The sequence below is a fragment of the Pteropus alecto genome, unplaced genomic scaffold, assembly GCF_000325575.1.
Source record: "Pteropus alecto unplaced genomic scaffold, ASM32557v1 scaffold155, whole genome shotgun sequence".
Taxonomy (NCBI): domain Eukaryota; kingdom Metazoa; phylum Chordata; class Mammalia; order Chiroptera; family Pteropodidae; genus Pteropus; species Pteropus alecto.
Genome location: NW_006438113.1, coordinates 10,436,650 through 10,461,945, shown reverse-complemented (window position 1 = coordinate 10,461,945; position 25,296 = coordinate 10,436,650). Strand labels below are relative to the sequence as shown.

At 32.5% G+C, this 25,296-nt stretch overlaps 1 protein-coding gene across 3 annotated transcripts in view; it reads left to right on the top strand.

Annotated features, from left to right (window-relative positions):
• ADK (adenosine kinase) overlaps positions 1-25,296 on the top strand; it is a 450,591-nt gene that overhangs the window by 138,545 nt on the left and 286,750 nt on the right. For all 3 annotated transcript variants that reach the window (XM_015592153.2, XM_015592155.2, XM_015592154.2), the window contains exon 4: positions 8,936-9,014. In XM_015592153.2, the coding sequence (XP_015447639.2) occupies positions 8,936-9,014 (79 nt within the window). The remainder of the gene's footprint in view (positions 1-8,935; positions 9,015-25,296) is intronic.

Sequence of the window (25,296 nt, the reverse complement as noted above, 5' to 3'; positions counted from 1 at the left end):
TCTCTCATATGGTTTCTGCTTCTTTGTTTTCCCATTTTGCTGCCTTTCCATGTCTGTTTCTATGTAGTAAGCAAAGCTCCTAAGTCTCCCGGTCTTATTAGTGTGGATTTGTGAAGTCAGTGTCCAGTGGCACAGTCCTGAGAGGGGTTCAGCTGCAGGCCAAACTTAGCCCAAGCCTCTGCCCCTCCAAGGTAGAGTCCTAGAAATGGAATTTTGTGATAATAGCATATAAACATTTTTGCGATTCTTGGTATGTATTGCTAAATTAATTTCTGAATGAGTTCTGTCACTAATAGTGTATAGTTATGTCAGCTTTTTCACATCTGTACTGGTATATTATAATTTATAGAGTATAAATTCAGTGTGAAATCTCCGTTTATATATATTTGATTATTAGCTGATTTTCTCAACTTTTATCATTTTTCTTTTGTTCATTGTTCATTTACCTGAGTCATAATTTTGTTTCTATGTGTGAGAATATGAAAATAATATTTTAAAATACATTTAATAAAATCATTTAAAATTAAATTAATATTAAAATATATAATATTTAAAATATTAAAAGTATCTTTTAAGTGAATATAATAACAATTTCTCCTATTTGTTAAACATTTCTTTATGTTAAAGTTTATTCAAGCTTGTTTTGATACAGAAAAACTTTACATATTTTTATATTATCAAATACGTTGTTCTTATTCTTTGTGTCTGTCAACTAGAAACTCTTATCCAGAAGTTTGATAAGTATCCAGTTTTTCTCTAGCATTTTATTTAAGTGCCATACCCTCTGGAATTTTTTTAATATCTTAAAAGTGGTATATTTTATTAACTTAGGTTTCACAGGTAGATTTGTAGTAGGAAAATAGTTTAACTGCTGCCCTTTCAATTCTGTCAGCCTTTTGATTGAGGTGTTTCATATGCCCACTGTATTCAGACAAAGTAGTTCAACCAAAAGGAGAAAGTAAGAATGAATCTATAAAGTATAAAACTGCCACACTTTGCTTCCTGTAGAAAAAAATCACATATTGGAAATATATAGAAGGTTTCTAAACTGTAATGATATCAAAAAGCTCTTTTATCCATAAACAACTTAGAAAATATTTAAGAGTTTTACATAACTATTTCTGAATAAAATTAAAATCATAGTTTTGAGGTTTATTAATGTTTTAGCCTGAACTGTTTCTTTCTTTCATTAAAGATAACACAGTCCTTTATCTTTTCCTGGCATTTTCCAGTAGGTACATTGATAATTTTGACACAGACAAGGTAGACCATTCATAGACAAACAGAACATTTTTATATCAGCTAGAAAATTTACAAAGAAAACCAAGATATGATTTACATGCCCAATCCATGAAAAAGATTAAAGGGAACAAATCTTGTCTCATTGCAGTTTATTTCCTAAACAGAAATGTTTCTTGGTTTGTTAGTCAACTATTTAGGATTTTCATTTGCTTTATATGGTTTTTCTTCTCTCCTGTATTTCCTTTCCTAACACCATGCAACTGGTCATCCAAACTAGAAACCTCACAATTGTCATCCCTCTGCAACATCTTCCATTTCCAGTTATCACATGTTGTTTCTTCAACATTAGAAATAATTCCTTAGCTTGATCATTCTCTCTTGCCCCTTAGCTAAGCATCTGATCTTCTTTGGTATGAACTATTTTAAAGGCAAGCAATCTGCCTTTCTTTATTCTACCTTGTCCTCCAAACAGTACTATCATCATTTTTAAAAATCTGCCTTTTACTTGAAAACTCATATCCGAAAAGATATTTACACATCAATGTTCATAGCAGCATTATTCACAGTTGCCAGGACATGGAAGCAACTGAAGTGTCCTACAATAGATGATTGGCTAAAGAAGCTGTGTTACATATATACAATGGAATATTACTCAGCCATAAGAAGAGATGAAATACTGCCATTTGCAACAACATGGATGGACCTTGAAATAATCATTCTAAGAAATAAGCCAAACAGAAAAGGTTGAAAATAACATGATGTCACTTATATGTAGGATATAAACTTAAAAGCAACAAAAAACAAACAGAGACTCATGGACATGAACAATGGACTACCAGAGAGGAGGGGAAAAAATAAAATAAATAAATAAAATGTTTAAACAAACAATTAAATAAAATGTTTTTCAAAAAAATCTGCCTTTCACACTAATAGTAAGCAGATTTTAACAATTCCTAGTTGCCTACTAAATTTATTAGCCTGGCAGAGTGAGTAACCTACCTTTTCTTTGTTAGTTTTTACTACTTTGATTTTGACCTATATTTTAGTATGTGTTTAACTTGTTTTTTCTGAATATGTCATTTTTAAAAGTTTACCCTGAACTCTGAATATTTTTTTTCTCCCCGATATGTCTAATTCTAGTTTTAAATGTTAAACTTTCCTTGCCGCTTTCATTCAGAATCACTTCTCTGTTTTGTGCTTTTTATTAGGTTTTGTTCTATATATAATTCTTTTTAAATAATTGTATGGAAAATTACTACGTTTTTTCATTATAGAATGAAGTAGACTTAAAAATGTTATTACAAAATAGTTTATATGCTTATTGCATAGACAATCAAAACAATGTATCTAAGATCCATAATTGCTTCTACTTTGGAGCTAACCACTGTACAACCCAGGAGTACTCTTCCAGGTCCTTTTTAGTACACATGTGTATGAGGTAATTTTTTTAGGTTATATTGTGCATCTATTTTGATAACAAGATTTCTAAATTGAAATATGTGGAAAATATCTATTAGTAGAAATAGTTAAAATTTAAAAATTTTAACTCTTTAGTAGAAGCAATGCAAACACTTGGTTCAAAAAAATCAGAGTGAAAAGTTAAACACTTCTTTCAAAGACTTTCAGTTTTGGGAAATGGACCTATCTTGTGCTTCTTCAAGATTCATCAGGATTTGTGAGGCCAAAATTTGGAAAAGACTAGGTTTGCCCATAACCACCCACTGCAATTTTTTTTCTCTATTCATGTTATACTACAGGTTCTACTTTCTGCACTAAGGCAAGAAAGGAGAGAAAAAAGTTGTCATTATTCACAAATGATAATCGTGTATGTATGGCAAAAACAGGTAAATCATTATAGTTAATTAGAGATGTTAGCAATTTGGCTGGATAAAAAATTGATATAAATAATTATGTTTATAAATACCAGCAACAAATAAAAATAAGGTAAAACAAATATCACTTACAGTAGTATTAAAACAGGAAGTACGAAGAAGGGACTCTCAAAAGATATGCAGGCTTTATGGCAAAATTATGAAACTTAATTAAGAGATATTAAAGACCTAAATAATTATACTGTGATTATGGATTGGACAATTTAATATTGGAAAGATACTACTTTTATTACATGTGTATATATACAAAATATTAATGCAATCCTAGTCAAAATCCTGACAAGTTATTTTTTTTTTAGAAATTGACATCTAGTTTATACATTTTTATGGAGGTGCAAAACGACCAAGATTAGAGCACTCATGAATAAGAACGAGGTCAAGGCACTTGTTCTTTCATTAATACTTACAAATCAATAGTAATTAAGATAAAATGGACTTTGTGCATGGGTAGACACACAGATAGAGATACAGAGTAAGAATAAAGGGCCCAGAAACGGTCAAGCATATATATTTTGTTGTCCATCTGTCTGTCTGTCTGTCTGTCTGTGTATTTATCTGTCTCTATATCTGTGCTTCATGATGGTAGTTAGGTGTGCACTTTATAACTATGGTCATGTACTACATAGTGATGTTTTTGTCCATGGTGGACCACATATACGATGGTGGTCCCATAAGATTATGATGGAGCTGAATTTCCTGTAAGAAATAGAAGGATATGTGGTTCAGGAGGAATTTTTTTCCTCTAAGAGGAGAAATATCTGTGGGGCTTGGCAATAGATTCTCTTTCACTAACAGCACTTTAATTTTGAGTACAGATTACATCCCAGTCAGTGAGCCACACTGACCTGTTTTAGCACAGAGGAGCTGGTCTCCCCATCAGTACATTTTCAGAGGATGCTATAGCCCTCCCAGATCTAGCTTGATAGTCTTCAGAGTATATTGCTGTAAATTCTTTGTTGAGGACCTCAGATCCTGTACAAAGATACAGGTCTACAGGAACTACCTTAACAGTACTAAGTGCCACTGCCCCTTTAGTAAAAGCTTTCTGTGGTAGTGTGGAGCCAGCCTGTCCCTGTACTTTGGAAGTATTTTCAGGTTGTAAGATGTGAAGTATAGATAAGTTTTATTTCTTTTATCCATTCAATGTCAGAGAGAGCCCTTTGTGTCACATAGAGTCAATGGAACCAAAAAATTTCCCAAGTCAGGATATTGAGCTCTCAGTTCTACAACCTCTCCATGTTAAACATGCTGTTTTTTATCAGTACCACAAAGTTCCTTAATCTGACCACGGCTCTAACATGCAATCACCAAACAACACATTTCTCAGAAAGTATCCTCATCTTTAAGTGATACATGACTGTGTTTTTTAAATTGACATTTATTTTTGATACCCTTAAGAAATTAATAGAAAATAACACTAAACTAAAAAAAATTAAAAACTTCCACTTCATAGAGATGCAGACACTAACAGTTCTTGTTCTTAATTTACCATTATAAATCTAAGTAATGTGGTTATGCCCATTCTTGAATTAATAAATTTACATGTATATTGACTCTTATCTGAAGGATGAAGAATATAGTGCAGTTATACTATTTTACCTCTTTTTCCTTCCTCATTGCCGTGTTTACATTATTTTATATACTTAAATTTTTCTACTTATTGACTTTAAACACTATACATAAAACCTGTTTTTAAAATGTTAGTTATTAACATTTGAGATACTAGCTCTTTTCAGTTAAAGGAGAAAGAATTAGAATGCTCTTCCTTTCATCTCCACTCTCCCTTCAAAATGTCAATGTTATATATAATGTTTTTTACATTCTGTTTCACAACTAATTAAATTAAATGTTATATGTTTCACATCTGCATAGATTCTAAAATAAAAAATGAAACATAATTGCTAAATAACTAGGTAAACATTATACTTTGTAGAACCAAGTAGTGTGATTGTATGGATTCATAGAAAATACAACCCTTTGTTATTAAAGATTTTGCTACTTAAGAGAGAATTTTACATGTAATAAGGTTTAATGGTTCCTCTTTAAATTTCTTTCTGGATTCTTTGTCTTTTCCAAAGTCATATAGAGTTCTCACTGTTTCATTTTTTAAAACTCATGCCATCTTCTTTCTGATATTTCTTTTTGATTGGTACACCTCCTACCTAGTAATATATATTTTTTCATATATACCCTAAAGGATAGGGAAATATTTTTCCTTACCATTGAATTAATAATCTGAGTAGATATTCAATTCTACTTTTAAAATCTTTTTTCTTCTATTATAGAGTACAATATTCCATTGCCTTTTAGCATCCTATATCTTTAAGAAGTCTGATGTTATTTTGATTCTTATCCTTTCAGGTAATCTGTCCTTTTTCACTCTAGAAGCCTTTAAGGTTTTCTATTAATATAAGAGTTTGAAAATTAGCAAGTATGTCCAAGTATGGATTCTAGTCCCCACTCCTTAATAGACTTGCTTGGTATTTGTACAAATTTGAAGATTATATATATATTATTTTTCTTTTTTGCAACTTTTTTCTACTATTTCTTATCCTTCATTATCCCTAATCTCCCTTTCTGTCATTTTTGTTAAATGGATCTAGGGCCACCTGATCCATTCTCCATGCCATTTAATTTGTCTTTCATAGTTTTCATCTCTTATATTTTCTACCTAATTTCTGGGTATTTTCTTAACTTCAACTTTATTCTCTTCATCTTATTTTTTATCTGTTCCTATTTTTATTGCTCAGGTCATCCATTCACCTATTGATTTTTAAAAATTTTTAACAAAGGTAAGGTTAATTTATAGAAACTATTATTCCCTAGTTACTCCTTTTAAATATAGTAATTAGACAGATTTCCTTGTATTGTCTTTGAGAAAAAACTAGGCAGGTAGTGACAAACAGCCTGGCAGTTCCTCAAAAAGTTAAACATAGAGTTAACATTGACCTAGCAGTTACACTCCTAGGTATGTAGTGAAGAGAAATGAAAATATTATGTACACACAAAATCTCGTATGTGAATGTTCATAGCAGCATTAGTCACAATAGCCATAGGATGAAAGCAACCCAAGTGTTCATCAGTGGATGAATAGATAAAGAAAAGTGGTATATCCATATAGTAGAGTCAGCCAGAAAAAGGAATAAAGTACTGTTATATGCTACAGCACATACAGACCTTGATAACATTATTCTAAGTGAAAGAATCCAGTTAAAAAAACCGTACACATATATGATTTCATTTATTTGAGATGTTCCGCATAAGCAAAATTACAGAGATAGGAAGTAGATTAATGGTTGCTTAGGGTTGGGGAGAATGACAGTGAGAATTGGTTTTGATAGCAGAAAGGGCCGGGGGTTTCTTTTGAGTTAACAAAAATATTCTAAAATTGATTGTGGTGATGGTTGCACAACTATGAATATATTTTAAATGATTGAATTGTAGACTTTAAATGGGTGAATTGTATGGTATATGAATTATATCTCAATAAGGGTATTACCAAAAAAAAAAAAAAAGAAAAGAAAAGAAAAAAAAATGGCAGGCAGCTAGGAATCTACACAACTACCAGAATACAGGGGACTTTACCATGACAGTTTGGAACATTTAACCTATTTCTCATTTAGAAAAAAAAGTGCAGTTTGCTGTCAGCATTAATTTAACATCACATGTAGAAATGCTACGTTTTCTAGGATTTGACATTTTCAGCGACTGAGAATTACTATGTTTTGTAAATGGAAATACCACTACTAAAAACTAAATGCTATGAATAGAATGATGTCATTTGTTTCCAAAGACTATTGATATACTAGAGTGATGCGAAAATAATAATAAAAGTGAGATATTTTGTGGCAAACTTTGGGGTAAGGTTAGTACTGTAATCCATGAATTATCTCGGCGTAAACGCTATAGGTGCAGGGTCCGTTGGTGAGTATTCTCAGAGCAAAAAGGAAATGGGTTAAACAAATTTCACTCTTGTGGTGTGGTAGGCGTGGTTAGGCGGAAACATTGGTGTTCCAAATATAGTGTTTAAAGAAATCACTGTTACTATAATGTCTCCTATCACTGCTGTGTCAATTCTATTATATTTCCTTTCTGTTAAAATAGAATTTGTTAGTTCTCAAATTTGTGGTCTGCATGTGGCATCTTTCCAAGCTTTTTGGTGTTGTTATACTTTTGTTTATTTTTACGTATATAAAACATGTTTTTTGATATCCAGTATGACTTAGAAGAGGAAGTGACTGTATGCTTCATCATCCATCTTGAAATGTGAAGAGATTCTATAATTTTTACACCTCTTGAACTGATAACATTAGTAAGCAAAATTTTGGTTTCTACAGAAAACTCTCTTAGTTAACTAGATTGAGGAGAAATACAGAGATTTCTGTGTGTTTGTGACTAACGAATAATTCTGAGACTGTGGTTCTGATTTTGACTCACCAGTGTGCCATATATGACCTTTGTTTGACAGTCTACTCAGGTCCACTTTCCCCATTTGTTAAGTGAAGGCATTCTGTTAGGTGCCTTTCTTCTCTACAATTGATCATATTTACTGTTTACTTTGTTTTTGTTATTGAACTTTCCCAGCACCATCTAATAGAACTTCTTTTGTAATAGTAGGAATGTTCTGTATTTTGTGTGTCCAACATGAGCCACTAGCCACATATGACTGTTAAACACTTGAAATGTAACTAGTGTGACTGATAAACTGAATTTTAAATTTATTTAACTTTAATTAGCTTAAACTTGAATGTCTATAGCCACATGAGGCTAGTAGTTACCTTACTGTACCACTGCAAATGCGATCTACAACCTTTGGAAGAATTGGCTTTTGAAAGTGGAGGGACCTCAGATGAGCCTAGCAATTGATCACTATATGTTTACTTTGTCCATTCACCCTCCTTTTCTCCTCCAATCTCTAACATCATTTTTCGCTGATACGTAGTTCATAAAGTAAATAAAAGAGAATGCCCTCTAAACTACCAAAACTGCCTACCTGACTACATCTGTGTCCCATATAGTTTGCATTCTCTATTGTTATTACATCAATAATATTACTGGTGTACAAATATTGCTGTCAGAAGTTCTGGTCAGGTTTGGTAATTGTGTTCAGTGGCATCTCAGGGTTGTACAGATGGAATCCCAAGGCAATTGGAGGTGCGGGACTGGCTATAACTCCATTTCCCCTACCCCTAATCTATTTCTAAATTTATCTTTTTTTTTTATATTTTGAAATGTTTGAAATATTTCACTTGAATGACAGGATCTACTTCTATACTTATAGTTTTAAAAATATTTCCCAAACTGAAGTCTTCCTTGAATGTTGGACTTACATCCCAATCTCTCTCTGCTTTGACTGATCTCTTGTTACACTTATTGTCTATATTATACATTTTGTTATTTGACAACTTGTTTTTTTTCTAATTTTCTCTACTTTTTCATATGTATTCATTCTTTTGTCCCTCCAAAGCATGTAAATCCTTGGAAATTCAAGCACATACTTCTGCCCCTTGGATATCTCCAGAGAACCTAACATGTTAGAGATATGTAATAAGGAATATTGATTTGTGATCCAAATTAGTAAATGCCATCTAATTTGAGACTTATTTGAATCAGTGTCCATAGTGCCTTGGCTGGGGGTTTGTAGTAAGAGTTATTCTTCATACAGTATTTTAATTGATTTATTCAACATAATTATGTAATTCAAAAATTCCACTAATTGTGATTTAATGTGCTTTTGATCAGAAAAATCTGTTTGTGACAACTGACAGATGCTAACTTTTTCTACTATGATTTCCTTATAGGTTTGATGAACTTGTAAAAAAATTCAAAGTCGAGTATCATGCTGGTGGTTCTACACAGAATTCAATTAAAGTGGCCCAGGTTAGTTAATTATTTTTAAAGTTATAAATAAATGGATTAAAAATAATTCTAGACTTTTTGTCATCGTGCATAACTGTTTCAATCTAAATTTTGTTGCTATGGAATAGTTTCGTTGGTTTTGAATTAGGATTTTAGCAGGCATTGCCCCTTTAATCAGCAAAAATTATTTTAATCGGTATTTCTTTGGTTACTAGTAAGCTTGAACATCTTTTAATGTGTTTCTTGTTTAATTACATTTTTTCTTAATTATTTTTCAAGTCTTTCGACTATTTTATAATTTTTCATATTATTAGTTTGTAGAAATTTCTCATATTTTATGGATAGTATTTCTTTTTATTCTATAAGCTTAAAGTAGTTCTTATTTGTTATTTATACTTTAACTCTGCTTGTAATGGCTTTTACTGTGCCATAGTTTTTAGTTTTTTAAATGTAATTAAACCTTGTGGCTTCTGCATTTCTTATAGAGCTTAGAAAGAACATTCCTATTATAAGATACTACAAGTTTTCTTGTATTATATAGAGATACGTATATATCTGTATACATAAATAAAGGTATGTTTGTATTTAAGTATCTGTATGTCTATATCTGGGTATATTGTTCATTTACATCTATACATATATAAATTTATATATATGTATGTATGTATAAATTTATATATCTATATCTACACCCATTTCTATATCTTCCAATGGGTAATTGGATAAAATCATTTGACATATACTCTTCAAATCACCAGCCTAACCTAATCTTGAGTGAGAGACTTAGTGTTCTGCTGAAACTTCCAATTATGAAGGACATGAAAAAGCTTTACATACCTCTGGTTCTTAAACTCTGCGATTCGAAAGCTAGCTCAAAGTCCCACTCAGTGCAGTCATAGGTCAACTCTGATGGACTCAGGTCAGTTTCATTGATAAAAGCTTTCCCTTTGAATTTTATTAAGTTTAAGGACTAGAGAAGTGGAAAATTTGCAAGTGATGGTGAACAACTTCTATGTTTTGAATTAACCCTTAGTTGATTTGGGCACACAGTGTAATTATCCTCCATACTGAGGAAGCTCACATTTAATCATAGTGTTAAAATATTTTAGGTTGTAAAATTTAATCTTTAAGGTGGTCATTTGTGTACAGTGTCCTGAGGAGAAGGTCTTTGTCAGTTGATTTGTATTCCGATCACTTTGTGACCTCAGGTTAATACTTTTTGTCCTTAGGTAATGTATTAGTCCACTCAGGCTGCCATAACAAAATAGTATGGACTTAGCTGGCTTAAACAAGAGAAATTTATTTTATCACAGTTCTGGTGGTTAGATGTCCAAGAACAAGGTTGCATCACGATTGATTTTGGGAAAAGTCTCCTTCCTGGCTTGTAGATGGCTGCCTTCTCATTGTGTCCTCACATGACTTTTCTTCTCTGTCCACATAGAGAGAGCTATCTCTGGTGTTTCTTCCTCTTATAAGGATACCAGTCCTATTGGATGAAGCCCCCACCTCTTAGGACCTTATTTAACTTAATTATTTCCTTAAAAGGCCCTGTCTTCATGTACAATCATGGTTTTAGGGCTTCAACATATGAATTTTCAGGGTGGGGACACAATTCCAACTGTAAAAGATATGTTATTTTTAATTTAATTTAATTTAATTTAATTTTAAATTAAGTTTATTGGGGGTATCATTGGTTAATACAATTATATAATTTTCAGGTGTACATTATAATTTGACATCTGTATATTCTATTGTGTGTTTACCACCCAAAGTCTAGTTTCCTTCAGCTACCATATATTTGATCCCCTTTACCCACTTCACCCTCTCCCTACCCCACTATATTTGACCCCTTTTACTCTGTCTGCCTCCCCCCTCCTCCCTCATCCTCTACTCTCTGGTAACCACTAGTCCATTGTCCATGTCCATGAGTCTCTGTTTGTTTGTCCTGTTCATTCGTTGCTTTTAGGTTTATATCTCACATATAAGTGATCTTATTTTTAAAGCCTCGATCTATCAAAGCACATTCTACTACCTTTTCAGTTGTTTCTCCTTCTAGGTCTGGGAGATTATTAGAAAGGTCTCTCCTTTCTTGAGCATCTTTATCAGTTTCTACCTTCCCAAAGTTTATTACTTACATAATTAATATCAAGACCTCCATTGGATTTCTACCTGATAATTGGACTCATTAAAACAACCAACACCTGTTATTATTTGTGCAATTTTTATAGTACTTCATGTGCATTGTGACAGTGTATCCTAGTAATGGTTTATTTGTTTCTGTTTTTATCAAGGAAGTAAATAGAATTTAAAGTTTTGGGTGGCTCATCCCTTAGTTTTTTTATTAGTGGTATATTTGTGGTTAAAATGCTATTGTAATTGTCAGACTAGCAATCTTTTTTTTTTTTTTAATACCATAAGCAGAGCAATTCAGTTCAGTTCAGCCAACGTGTATTGATATGTATGAAGCTCTATGCTATATGATAGACATACTGATAAACATGAAATGTCCCTAGTTTACAAAATTCTTGCTTACATGTTAAAACTTACCATTTCTTTTCTCTTTAAACATCATTCTAACTTCTCTTCTAACTTTTCTTCCTTGTTATTTATTAAATTCCTACTCTGTGCCAGATAGTCTGTTAGATATTGGTGATGGAAAAGCTAATAATCAACTTAGTCCATATTCTTGAAGCTTTCGTTATAGTGAAAATGTATTTGGGGATGAGGATTGTGAAGTGGAAAGAGAGAACTATAAACTATGAAGTATTATATAATGTTGTAGGAGCAATCCTCTCCACCCCTAAGAGATAAACAAATTTATAAGAACCAGAATTAAAATATATCAGTACTCACATATGTGATTTTTTTAGTTTCTGGAAACGAAGGCAGAACTCTGTATATCTTCTCAAGTACACCTCCAGTGTGATATTCAGTTCCTAGTTGGATCACCATAATTCCCATTTTCTCAATAAGATTTTTATCTCATGTCCTAGATTTTAGGATTTTTAAGTTTGAACATGGAAAACTGAAAGAGATAATAGAAATAGTTTTCCTCTACCCAACTTGAACCTCCATCTCCCGGCATAAAACTGGTTTATCCTAAGGTTTTTTTCCCCCAAACCGTTTATGGAGCCTCTCAGATACTATCACAAGGAGACAAGGATAATGCTAGATTTGTTCTAGACTTTTTTTTTTGCTTTCAAAGCAGAGCAATTCTGCTTTTTTTCTATATGTTAACTTTAATGTGAGATTTAATTTTTTAAAAGTTACACTGCTCGCTTCACACCCGTTGAGATAGCTACTATCTCAAATATAAAATAACAAGTGTTGGCAAGGATATAGAGAAATCGAAACCCTGTACACTGTTTGTGAGAAGGTAGAATTGTGTAGCCACTATGGAAAACAGTATGGGGGTTCCTCAAAAAATTACAGACAGAATTACCATTTGATCCAGCAGTTCCACTTCTGAGTATGCTATGAACCGAATGTTTGTTTCCTCCAAAATTCATATGTTGAAACCCTAACCTCCAGTGTGATGTTACTTGGAGATGAGGCCTTTGAGAGGTTATTATGGTTGGATGAGGTCATGAGGGATCCCCTTCTGAGTGATTCTAAAAAAAGACCCAGGAAACTTACTCACTCACTTCCCCCTTCCCTTTACTTGAGGACACAATGAGAATGTGGCCATCTCCAAGGCAGGAAGAGTCCTCAATTGGTTCTGAATTGACTGCACCCTGATCTTGGATTTCTTAGCCTTCACAACAGTGAGAAATAAATTTTTGTCATTTAAACCAGCAGTTCCCAACCTTTTTGGCACCAGGGACAGGTGCTCCTATTAGAATCTAATGCCCGATGATCTGAGGTGGAGTTCAGGCAGTGATAAATACAGATGAAGCTTCGTTCCCTTGTCTGCTGCTCACCTCCTGCTTGTGGCCCAGTTCTTAGTAGGCCATGGACCAGTACCAGTCCCGTGGCCTGGGGTTTGGGGACCCCTGGTTTAAGCCATTCAGTTTATGGTATTTTATTATGGCAGCATGAGCAGATGAAGACAGGTGCATATTCAAAAGAACTGAAAGCAGGGTCTTGAAGAGATATTTGTACACCCATGTTCGTAGTAGCATTGTTTATAATAGCCAAAAGGTAGAAGCAACCCAGGTGTCCTTCAGTGGATGAATGAATAAACAATGTAGTGTATACACACAGAGGTATATTACTCAGCCTTAAAAGGAAATTCTCACACTTATTGCAACATGGAAAAATCTTGAAGGCATTAATGCTAAGTGAAATAAGCCAGTCACAAAAGGACTAATACTGATGATTCCACTTACATAAGGTACCTAGAGTAGTCAAGTCCATAGAGATGGAAAAAAGAGTGGTGGTTGCCGGGGGGAGGAAAGGGTAATGAGGAGTTAGCGCCTAATGGGCATAGAGTTTCCGTTTTACAAGATGAAAAGAGTTCTAGAGATGGATGGTGGTGATGGTTGTACAACAATGTAAATGTACTTAATGCCACTGTACTTGTATACTTAAAAATGATTAAAAAGGTAAATTTTGTGTTATATCTGTTTTAGCACAATTAAAAAATAAATAGATTCTAGAGATGCTTTGGTAGTGAATGATATCAGTCTGCTGCATTTACAGATTTCATTTGTTTATTCAACAAGTAATGAGACAACATAACAAATAAAGAGCATGGGCTTGCTCTTTGGACCTTGGGAGTCCATTTAAATTGGGTTTGAATTCAGGCTTTGTCACTTTACTGCCTATGAAGCCATGATCAATTTACTCAACTTTTCTGAGCCTTTCATCTATAAATGTGGAGGGTAAAGCTTATCTCAGACGGATGTTGTAAGGATTAATGAGATAATGAGTTAAAAAATTATAATACTTTTTAAAGAGAGTTTGGAAACCACCTAGGTTGAAGGCTTTCCCCTTGCATTTATCTGAGTTTTCTTCACCTTAACAAAACTTACTTTTACCTATTTATGGACAGAACAACTGGATTTGTGGCTCTCATCTGCTTAAAAGTACTTATTTCAGTCTAGCCCTTAATTGAACATCTTGTAATATTTTGAGAATATTTTTTCTATCTGTTTGATGGTCCAACTACATAATTGCTAAATTGTTATTTTATGATGAAGATAGCCACACAGTTTTGAAAAACATTCCTTTAGAAGGAAAATTTCTCAGATTTCATTGGTAGTCATTACTAGGAAGAACTGATTGTTTTGTATATAAAGCAGATATTTATTGAGCATCTGCTATGTTTTAGCCATTGTTCTAGGTAGTTACTGGTAACCTAAGTTGTCTTGTCTAAATTTTAAGTGAAATCTGAAAAAAATGTTTACAGTCTTAGAGTTAAAAAAACCTTATATATTAGTCTTGGTTGTATTTAATGTGGTGAGTGAACGAGGACATTGAATTTGGGCTTAAAGCTGTCTAAAAACTCCAGGCAAATGGAATAGAAAGGAGTTGACAAGGATAGCCCACCAGGGAAGGTGCTGGATTTTGTTCATGTTAGTGTGTTTGGTTGGTTTTGGGCTATTGTTGTCTTTTCTTATCCACTTGAATTATTCTAACCTCAGAAAACAACTGAATTATAGCTTTCCATTTTCACTATCACTCTAGATTATTGAAGAAGCAAATTTTGGGCAAAAATATTAGTCCAGTAGAGCTACACTAACTGAATATCTGCTAGATACTGTAAACTGTAGATCTAAAATAGAATAAGATCTATAATAAGAATTCAGTCATCATTCAAATATCCATAATTATTCCATATATATATTTTTGGTGTATACCATGTGGAATATGTGTTTTCTGTAGTATATATTTTGAAAATATTCAATTCTTACGTGAAGACAAGGAAAACAAACAGGATGGATAAAATTTATAGATAGTAAATTGGTAGCTTAGAAGATAGTGTCAAAACTCAGAGGATATTTTAAGTATAGATAGTAAATAAGCAAGTAGTTTGGAAAACAGGCATACTTGACAAGATGTGTTAAATAGTAACAGCAGCTAAGTTTCTATCACCCATAGATAGAAAGGGATGGAGAGACCATATCATGATCATGTACCTCTGGGCCGACAGTTATATTACCCTCAAATTGATCACTCATCAGTGACACCTAGTTTGTTCTCATTCTGGCCCCACATGCACTATACCCAGGAAGGGCAATTAAAACCATGACTATTTAATATGCTGTTTCCCAAGCGTTAGCATCTTTGCTTTGAGACTCTCCCAGAGAACAAGTGAGGAACATATCTTTGATCCAAAGCGCTATTGTATAATAGACTCCCTTGCTCAAATTGTGACCCTCTTTTCAAAACCACACCATCATCATCAGGGAAGGCTGACAAAGTAAACAGAAAGGACATTTGAAAACATCCTGTTCCTTATAGTACTCGATTGCACCCTAAGGTGTTGCACTATAAGTGTTAACTTACCCCAGCTTGTTCCTTTGCTTCTTGTTGTGTGTCTTAAATGAATACACCTATGATTTTGATATCTTAATATGTTCAGTAGGCCCTTTCTGTTCTGTGATCTCTGGGATAGATAGTTTGCTTGTTTATGTACTTGGAGACTAACAGTGCTTCAAGCTAATTTCCCCATACAATGCCAGGATTAAATGCATTTCTCCTGGCTTAGTAGTTTAACAATAACTTACATTCTAGCTATGGAAAAATATGCAGAAATATTGAAAGGGAACATTATTTGCAAAAGTCATCACCTATATGAAATACGAACTGAAAGTCCTATGGAGAGTAAAGGTCAACACTTTACAATGCAGAGCTCATTCCTTCAGATCTTACCAGCAATCATACTTGGATACATCAAATGATTGGCAAATCCTGTCAACATGAACATGTTCTTATTACTCTTAGATACTTTGATTCGCTAAATCACATTCTTGAAGAGTTTAATGAAACCACTGGCAACATAAAGCAAAATATTGTTCATATCCTGTCCAAATACAATTCTATACGTTTCTTATCTGCGTATTTGACAGATTACAAATTTAAATTTTGGCAAATTTCATTCAGTGTAAACTTCTTATTAATGGAAATAAAATGATCTTATCTGCTAAATATCCTCTATTCCTTATATAAAACACTGTGGAAAGCAGGTGTGATTTGCTACCTACAATATTGATGCTTTTGTGTTGAATGCTTTGGTCACTTTTCAATTTTCTGAAAATATATAGAAGCACTTAATGTGATTTTGACTTTAAAGAAGGAGATAGCCTCCTTGGACATGTGCCTAAAAGATGGCTATAATTGTTACTGGACTTAGATAAGATGTCCTGCAGTAAAACATTTTTAAAATAGGAGATGAGAAGAATGTCTTTGTCTAATTTGGTAATATACTGAAGATGACAATGGGAAAAAAGACTACAGTGAAACAAAAATTTATATACCATTTCTTCTAAAGTGTTTGATGCTATTTGAATAGGCCATAAGAAGGCCAGGAAAAAACTCATACAACAAGTGACTCATTTTTGTAATATGACTGCTTTATAACTTAAGTGGGGGGAAAGGTTGCCACAAAAGGGCAGGCAAATTAAATAAGGCTTTCTCAGTTTCTTTACTAAAACTGTAACTTATTTGGAATCCAATTTTGACAGCAGAAATTGAATTTACCCATGTGCTTCAGAGTGTTTTGAAATGATGTTCATTTCAGAGATGGATAGCATATATAATGAATCTATAAATGGAAAGGACATGATTGATAAACAGTTGGAATATCAAAACAAGCATTTAAATTCAAGGTAGGTGGATATTTTGTAGAGCTAGAAACTAATTCTTATTTTCTAACTACCAGCTGTTGCTAATAAGTAAAATCCTAAGTATTCCATTCTCAAGTGCTTTGGTTGAAAGGATATTTAGCTTGATGTCATCACATTGGACTGACACCAAGAATGTGGACTTGATAAGAGCTGTAAGTCAAAGTGAAATTTTTGTTTTACCGTATTCAGTTTTACCACACATAAAAGAAGGATGTCCTAATGGTTCCAGTCACTTCAGAGAAGTACTGTTCGAAAGGAAACACAGAGTAACAGTATTCTGTTATTTCATGGGAGAAAAGAAAAATGTCATTGTTAGTTTTCACTAAATATTGGTAATATCTGTTTAATCCAACTTTACTTTTCTTTTAAAAAATCTTATATTTGTGTATGTTAAAAATACACAATATGGTCTAAAATTAAATAGTCAATAAAGAATTAAGAAGTTAAAATAAGTTGTATCTATTTTAACAAAAGAAACACAGTGATTGTTGTATTTTCTCACAGATATTATTTGTTTAATTAGTCCTGCTTTTAATTATTAACAATTGCCATTAACTGTTCCTATTGTTTTGTTTAATTAATAGCACTCATGTAACAGAAAAGTAAATAATACAGAATAATATTTAATTTCAAATGAGTATTGGTTTGCTTGGGCCACCACAGCAATGCCAGACTGGGTAGCTGAAGCAAAAGAAATTTATTTTCTCACAGTTCTGGAGATAAGAATTTGAAGAGCAAGGTGTCAGCAGCTTTGGATCCTTCTGAGTCCTCTCTCCTCTTGCTGCCTCTTCACATAGTTGTCCCTCTGTGCACAGCCCTGGCGTTTCTCTGTGCATTCTTATCTATTTTTATAAGGATACCAGCCCGATTGGATTAGAGCCCACCCAAAGGGCCTCATTTGAAATTCATTAGTTCTTTAAAGGCCCTCACTATTACAGATTTTCTTTCTTAATCATTTACACAGTAAAATCATCAGTAATGGACTTGGTTTTTTTCTCCACATAAGCATTAAACATTTGGCTTGGACTCTTCTTGAATTCTTAGATCCTAACCTGGTTCTTTGATCACTGACTTTTCAGTCTTCCAGTTTTTCATCTTCAGGTTAGATAAACCTCCATATGTGTATTTAATTTCTAGTGAAATTTTAAACCAAATTTTTGTTTTGATTTTTTTAAATTAAATTTGAGAGAACTTTATAAGTACTAGTATGTTTATGTTTTTATACAGGATTGCATGGGAGTAGAAGGTGAAAATTTGTAATTAGGAGTATAGTGTCATCTCTACTAACTAAAGAAAAATGGAGGAGAGAGGGCTATTTGGCAAGAAACACATACAAATTTAGGGATTTCCATGAAATAATCTGGAGTCTTCCAAAGAAAGAAGTATTATTTTATCCTAAAGATCTTTGCTTTAAATAGAAAAATGTACTTTATTTAGAAAGATGGCAATTATTAAAGTAAAAGGAAAATGGTTACTCTTGATTATTGATTTGAAAAGCCTTAGGGTTGCATGGGGAGAAGAGTTATTTGTTTTTTAAATGCAAATGTCATGTAATGAATCACTTTTCAGAATTCTGTTTTAAAGCTTTCTGGACCTCTATGTACATTGAGTTCCTAAAAACATTTTAAAAACATTTAAAGAATTCTGTTTGAATCAATAAAAGTATGTTGAACCAAAAATTGTAAAGGTGATAGTTCAAGAACCATGTAGCAAGCATTTCTAATTGAGTCATAGTATTTAGAAATTAAAATTGATGAAAAGGAAGAGCCTCATCTTTCTTTTCTAGACCTTTTTTATAAAATATAAAAGATCAGTTAATTTGTTGGTTTTTCTGTATTAATAAATATTTCTTATTATCTCTTTTGTGACCTATTTCACCTGAAAAAGCTAGTTATTAAAAAGCTTTTTATTAGACATCCCTCTGGGAATCTGGGAACAGTTCAGACTGCTTAGATCTAAAAAGAAGAAATGGCATTGGAGTGATCAAAGAGAATTCTCCGATATAATGCTTTGCCCCTGGAGCAATTGTAGAAATGTCAATAACACAACTGTATTTATAAATATCAGAGCAGAATGTGGCAGATGGTGATACAACACAGGGTCTCGTGAAACTGTTATGTCGTTAAAAAGGAGGTTCCTGTTAGTACCAATGTTAAGATTAATGAATAATTTTAAGTGACTTGGGTCTTGCAAAATAAAGTTGACTATTCAAGTTGTGATTTCTCCTTGCAATTGAAAAAAATGTAAATATGAATTAATACCTCCCTTCTTTGGTAATTTCTTTACTTTGTTGAATTAGATTGTGAGAGACTTTAGTAGCTAAAATAAGGTGAAGAAAGCAGTGTTTTGTTTTTCTAAATGATATTTTTAATGCGTTTGTGACATTCTTCTAAGTTATGTCAGATTCTTTAATGTAAAGCAGACTTCTATATTTTCTTTTCTTCCCTACTCCCTTCCCTCCTTTTTTTCTCCCTCCCTCCCTTCTTTCCTTTTTTTTCCAGTTTTTTTTTTTTTTGGTCCTTTAAACCTTGCTTTATACTTTATATTAAAAGATTCTTTTACCACTATTAGTAAAACATGCTTTTAGTTTTGTCTCAGTAGTGATGGTTGTGGGCTGAGGTTATCTAGTACAAATCTACACATACATGTTATAATTATCCATTTTATTTTAAAAAAGGCATGCTTTTACTCTTGTGAACCTTAATGTGGTGCATTGTCCCAGGATATGCCATTAAATCTGTATACAATTTGAAATTGTGGCTCTCCTGCCTAGCAGCAAAGCTAGGAGAGCTTCGGTAGGAGTACTAGAAATTAGTACGGGGCTTAATTTCAACCAGAGGATAAAATTCACCTTGGTTCCATTCCTTTTCATTCTATTTTGGAATTAAAATTCAGAAACTTAAAAAAAAGGTCTTGTGATTAATATTCATTTTATTGAACTGAAAAATAAAGTCAGACTTCTGGGGAAAACATGTCTCATTTGTTTCGTTGATTGGACTATGAGGATGGTCTTTGCCAATTAAGTTATATAGTGGTCCTGTCAGCTGCTATGTTTTTTAAAGAAAAGCTTTTCTGGAGTATTCTGTGTTCTTTGGTACTTTTGATGGGAAGATACATGAGATAACAAAGTAAGAAATCAAATAATCTAAATTTTAGCATAGCATAGTGATTAGGGGCAAAGAGGATGTGCTGTGGAATTAAGCAAAGCAGTGCAAGTATAAACTTGGGCAAGTCACCTAACCTCTTCAAGTTTTAGCTTCCTCTGTAAAATGGGAATAATCATAGTACTGTTACAGGCTAATATACTTAAAAGGGTAAAATCATGACTCATAGGTATAAAATGAACACAGGTCAACAATTTTATGTAATTCTTAATTAACGAGTGAACAATAAGCTGTTACAGCTGATTTAGAGGAGAATTCAAAGATGGGAGACCTGTGTGGCTCATGAAATTAACCTACAGATGTTACAAAACTGACTTTTTGTTGGATCACGGATTTCACTGGTCTCTCTACAGGGTCATTTTATTTACGGATATAAGTAAAGATTATTGTATAATTTATAGACTCATAGAAATAGCTCAAACATGATAAAAATTGAATGAGATAATCTAGAAGGCGGCGTGTGCTATAAACAATGCATAGGTCTCCACTAATGATATCTATAGTCTTTTCAGATTTTTTTGATGGCACCTAACTCAATATGGTGTTGTTAGAATTAAATGATATAATATGAACAATATATAGCCCAGTACTTAATAATAGCTTATTAAATTGTAGCTAGTATTACATTCTGAAAAATGTGTATAGCAGATATTTTCCATTAATTGAATTAAGCCGGATGCATATTTTCAAAGATTTAATAAGAATATGTTTAAAGCAGTAAAAGATACCAGATTTTCTTTCCTTCACAACTATTTATCTCAAAACTAATTGTTTCAAAAATAGAAAATAAGGCTATAGGGTCCTAAAACTGGTCAGTGGATTGGTGGTATTAGAAGTTGAATAAAATTTCATCCTCTACTGAGTTCTTGAACATTTTATTTGGTTAGCTAGTTTGTTTTGGTTAGTGACTTGGAAATTCTTTGTTTTCTACTGTTATTGGAAGATTTGTTGGTTGGCTGGGGTTGACAAGGGTTATTCATTCATAGTTGTTAACTGAATGTAGAAGAAAGGAAATGTTAGTCTCTTCATATTGGAGTTTGGTATTTATTATATAGATGTAGTTTACGTATATTTTATGTTAATTATATACTAATTTAAATGCTCTAAATAAGTTTTTATTTAAGGAAACTTATAGTAAATTCCTTTGCAAAGGAACAATCTTTTTAAGAAGGAAATAATGATCAGTCTCTGGTTATTCACCTAGGGCAGTTTTATAAATGTTTATTTTCCATAGCACATTCCTAATTCTGTAGTATATATTTGATAATTTTCCTAAATTTCTTTTTAGGTTTTCATGTTAGCATTTAAGCTAAGTAAGTATCATAAAAATTTCAGAGCATGTTGTCAAAACCAGTTTTGAGCCTAATCAGCCTCTTTTTTCCTCCCGTGGGCTAGATCACTAAAAATATATAAAGAGTACTCTGATTTCTCTGGATGCCAATGAATCAAGAATGGCTCCAAACTTTAGTGTGCTCGGCTTTGTCATAGGTGAACAAGGGAGGCATCCACAAGTCTCATCCAGCTATATGGGGAAGAATGGTTTCTTGCAATAAACTGTTTCAGGAACACAAAGGGGTGTGGCAGGGGATTTCTCGAAATATTCTTGGTTGCCAGCATCACAGGGCTTAGGGTAAAGTTCAACATTGAGAGGGTATCTGGAAACATGTTTCTAATTCACTTGTGTTGATCACTTCCTCCTCCTCTTTATCCTCAGCCCCAATGCCCTCCCATGCCACAGAGAAAAATTAGAAGCCAAAATCTCTCTGATTCAGAAGATTTTAAATTATTGCTAAAATATTTAGTACAGGGAGTTAAACAACATTTTTTTTTCCTACAAAATTTTATTTCCTATTTGTCTTTCTTCAGGGTGATCTGTAGAATCATTCTATCTGTATTTTTAAAAATCCTTCTGAGGTTTTAGTGGAATTGTGTACAATTTATAAGTTGGAGATAACAGACATTTTTATGTTGTGTTTTGATCTAGTAGAATGACATATCTCTACTGTGTCAAATATTTTTTTTAAATTACCCAATAGAGTTTCATAAATTTTTTAAAGGTCCTCACACTCTCATGTATATTCTAAGTATATGGTATCATTCTTATTCTTGTTGTTATTCCTATAACTTTTAAATGACATTTTTCTTTCTTTCTTTTTTTTTTAACTATGCTTCCCAGGTTATTATTACTGGTATAGAGAGATATATAGTTATTTTATATTCAGATACAGCATTCCTTTACTGATTCTATTACTTTTTAGGTAATACCTTCATTTGAATTTCTAGGTATTTATATTCCCTGAAAATTGTGTTTGTTTTCTCTTCCTTTATTTTGTTTATTTCTTTTTCATATCCTACTGCAGTATTAAGAATGTGAAAACTCTTTGGAGAATTTTAATATTGGCTTTTGGTGGAAGGTATGTGCTCCAAAATAGGGAAGAATTATTCTAATCCTGGTATTGTCACAACTTATGTTAAGAATAGATTTTGAGGTGTTGAATTTATAAAGATGGCATACCATTGATGCAAATATGAGCATTTACAATAAAATGTTTCATTAAATAAATCAGATTGCTTTTCAGTTCTGTTATGAATAGTAATTATTCATATTAAGTGACCATTAGGGGCTTGTGCTTTATGTAACTGTTGTCATCTTAAAAATCAAATCACATGTTCATCAAGTAGACTAATATAACTTAGAAAACTAATATATGAAATTTGTGAGTTATTTAAATATATTAGGTAACTGAAAAGTTATATCTCTGTCAAATATTCATATAAAGGTGTCATGTGTTTTAAATAATGAAAAAAGTTTAAACTTTTAAATATAGAGAGTACTTCTTTAAATAATTTTAAATGGGTTATTTTCGCTTTTCAAAACTTATAGATGTAATTCTACCCTGAGGAAAATTTTCTAAATGTGAAAGATAATAGTCACTAATAGCTAAGATATGGAGGCAACTTGGGTGTCCATCAGTGGATGAATGGATAAAGAAGAGATGATATGTGTATGTACACACAATGGAATATTACTCAGCCATAATAATGAATGAAATCTTGCTATATGCATGAATGTGGATGGACTTGTGCTGAGTGGAGTATGTCAGACAGAGAAAGACAAATGTATGTTTTCACTTATATGTGGATTATAGAGAATAGGATAAACAAACAATCAAACAAGCTCATAGATACAGAGAGCATTTTGATGGTTGTCGGATTAGGAGGGGGGTGTGAATGGGTGAAGAGGGGAGGGATTAAGAGGTGAAAATTAGTATTTACAGAATAGTCATGGGGATGTAGAGTATAGCATGAGGAATATATTTAGTAGTTTTGAATTAATTATATATGATGTCAGATGGGTACTGGATTTATCAAGGTGATCACTTCGTAAGTGATATAAATGTCTAATCTCTGTGTTGTACACCTGAAACTAATATAATGTATGTCAACCGTAATTGAAAATTTTAAAAATATTTTAAAAAATAAAAATAAAAGATGGAACCTAATTTCCCTTTGTTTGAATATGGGCCAGACTTAGTGACTGTCTTCTAACAAACAGAATGTGTGGCAAAGATGGCGTTCTACTTCTGAGGCTAGATCATTAAAGGCGTTGTTGCTTCCACATTATTTTCTTTTGGAACACCCATAATGGGAGAGTCAAGTGCTATGTCATGAGGATACTCAGTCAGCCTATGGAGAGTCCTACATGGGGAGGAACTAAAGATTTCCACCATCAACCAGTACCAACATGCTAGCCATGTGGAGAAGCCAGTCTCAATCAAATCTTCAGATGATTGGAACCCTGGCCAACTTACTCACTGCAACCTATTGAGGTATCCTGAGCCAGAAGTGCTCTGCTGAGCCATTCCCAAGTGTCTGACCCATAAAATCTATGTAAAAATTATTTTATTTTAAGCCACTATGTTTAGCAGCAACAGACAACTAATATGCACAAAGTCCATAATTTTAAATGTACCAAAGAGTGTATTTTTCAGTGAAAAATAGAGATTTTTTTCCTGTGCCTATCCTTTACTGGCCCAGTTCATTTCATTAGATGTGATCCCTATGAGTTTTTTCTGCATGCTTCTAATCTATTTACAACTATGTGCATACCTATTAATGTGTGTTTTATGTATATGTTATAGATAGTTTTATATCTCGGATTTCTTTTTGTTAATGTTATATTTTGGAGGTTGTTCCATATTAGTACCAAGTAGATCTGGCTAATTCTTTTTAATGGCTGTGATGGTCCATTCTATAACAGTATTTTATTTAATGAATCCCCTATTTGTGGTCATTTATATGGCTTACAAAGATGCTTTAGTGAGTACCTTAATATACATGTCATTTTCCATATGTGCAAGTGTATCTTTATAATTTATTGCTAGAAATAGAATTGCTGGTTCAAAGAATACAGCTGTGTTAAATTTTTATAGAAGTTGCCAAATTATTCAGATAAACATTTTACAATTTTTATTTCCACAAGAACTAAATAAATGTGTTGACTTTAATACATTCTCATAAGTGTTCTTTATCAATATGATAAGTGAAAAATAATATCCCATTGAAAGTTTATTTACATTTCTCTGATAAATAGAGCTACTGGAATGGCATTACCCATTTTCTAGTAGAAATAAATTGCCAAAATTAATTCTAAAAATAGAAGATCTGAATGGAGTAATACTCATGCAAGAAGTAGAGCATGTTATCAAAGAGCTTCGTTTCCATGAGAGTAATAGTTCTAGATGACTAAACTGGGAAAATAAGTGAAATGTATGAAGAGCAGATAATTCTAAGATAGTTCTAAACCATTGAGCAGAGCAAGAGAATAGAAGCTTCAGATTCTTTTTTTCCGAGGTGTTTTCTAACATTGATACCATAACCCCACAAGGATAGCATATAAATAGACTATACGAACTATAAGCCTCATTTATAGTAGCAAACAAAAAGATAAAGTACCTTTTGGACAGACATTGTTTTCACTCTTGTTTTCTGCACTCTGCCTCCTACTCCCCATTTATATTTCCTGTTTCTATTTAAACTGTCTTTTTCTCTCCTTTTGTTTTTATTTCTGTTTTCTCTCTCTAATCTTCCTTTGTCATGTAATTTTATATATTGTTTTGAGCTATAAGAATAATTCAATACCAGAAACATTATAGACTACAGTATTACAATGAATTCAGAAAACACACCTAATTTACACATTAATATTGTAGTTTAAACTGCAAAGTACTGAAGTAACCTACTCTAAATGCCTAAAATTTAATTTTATATACCTCAATGTGTTTGGAAAGTTTTGAAAACCACTCTTGATTTTTTATTTCTCACAAATATAATACTCTTAACTAGAGT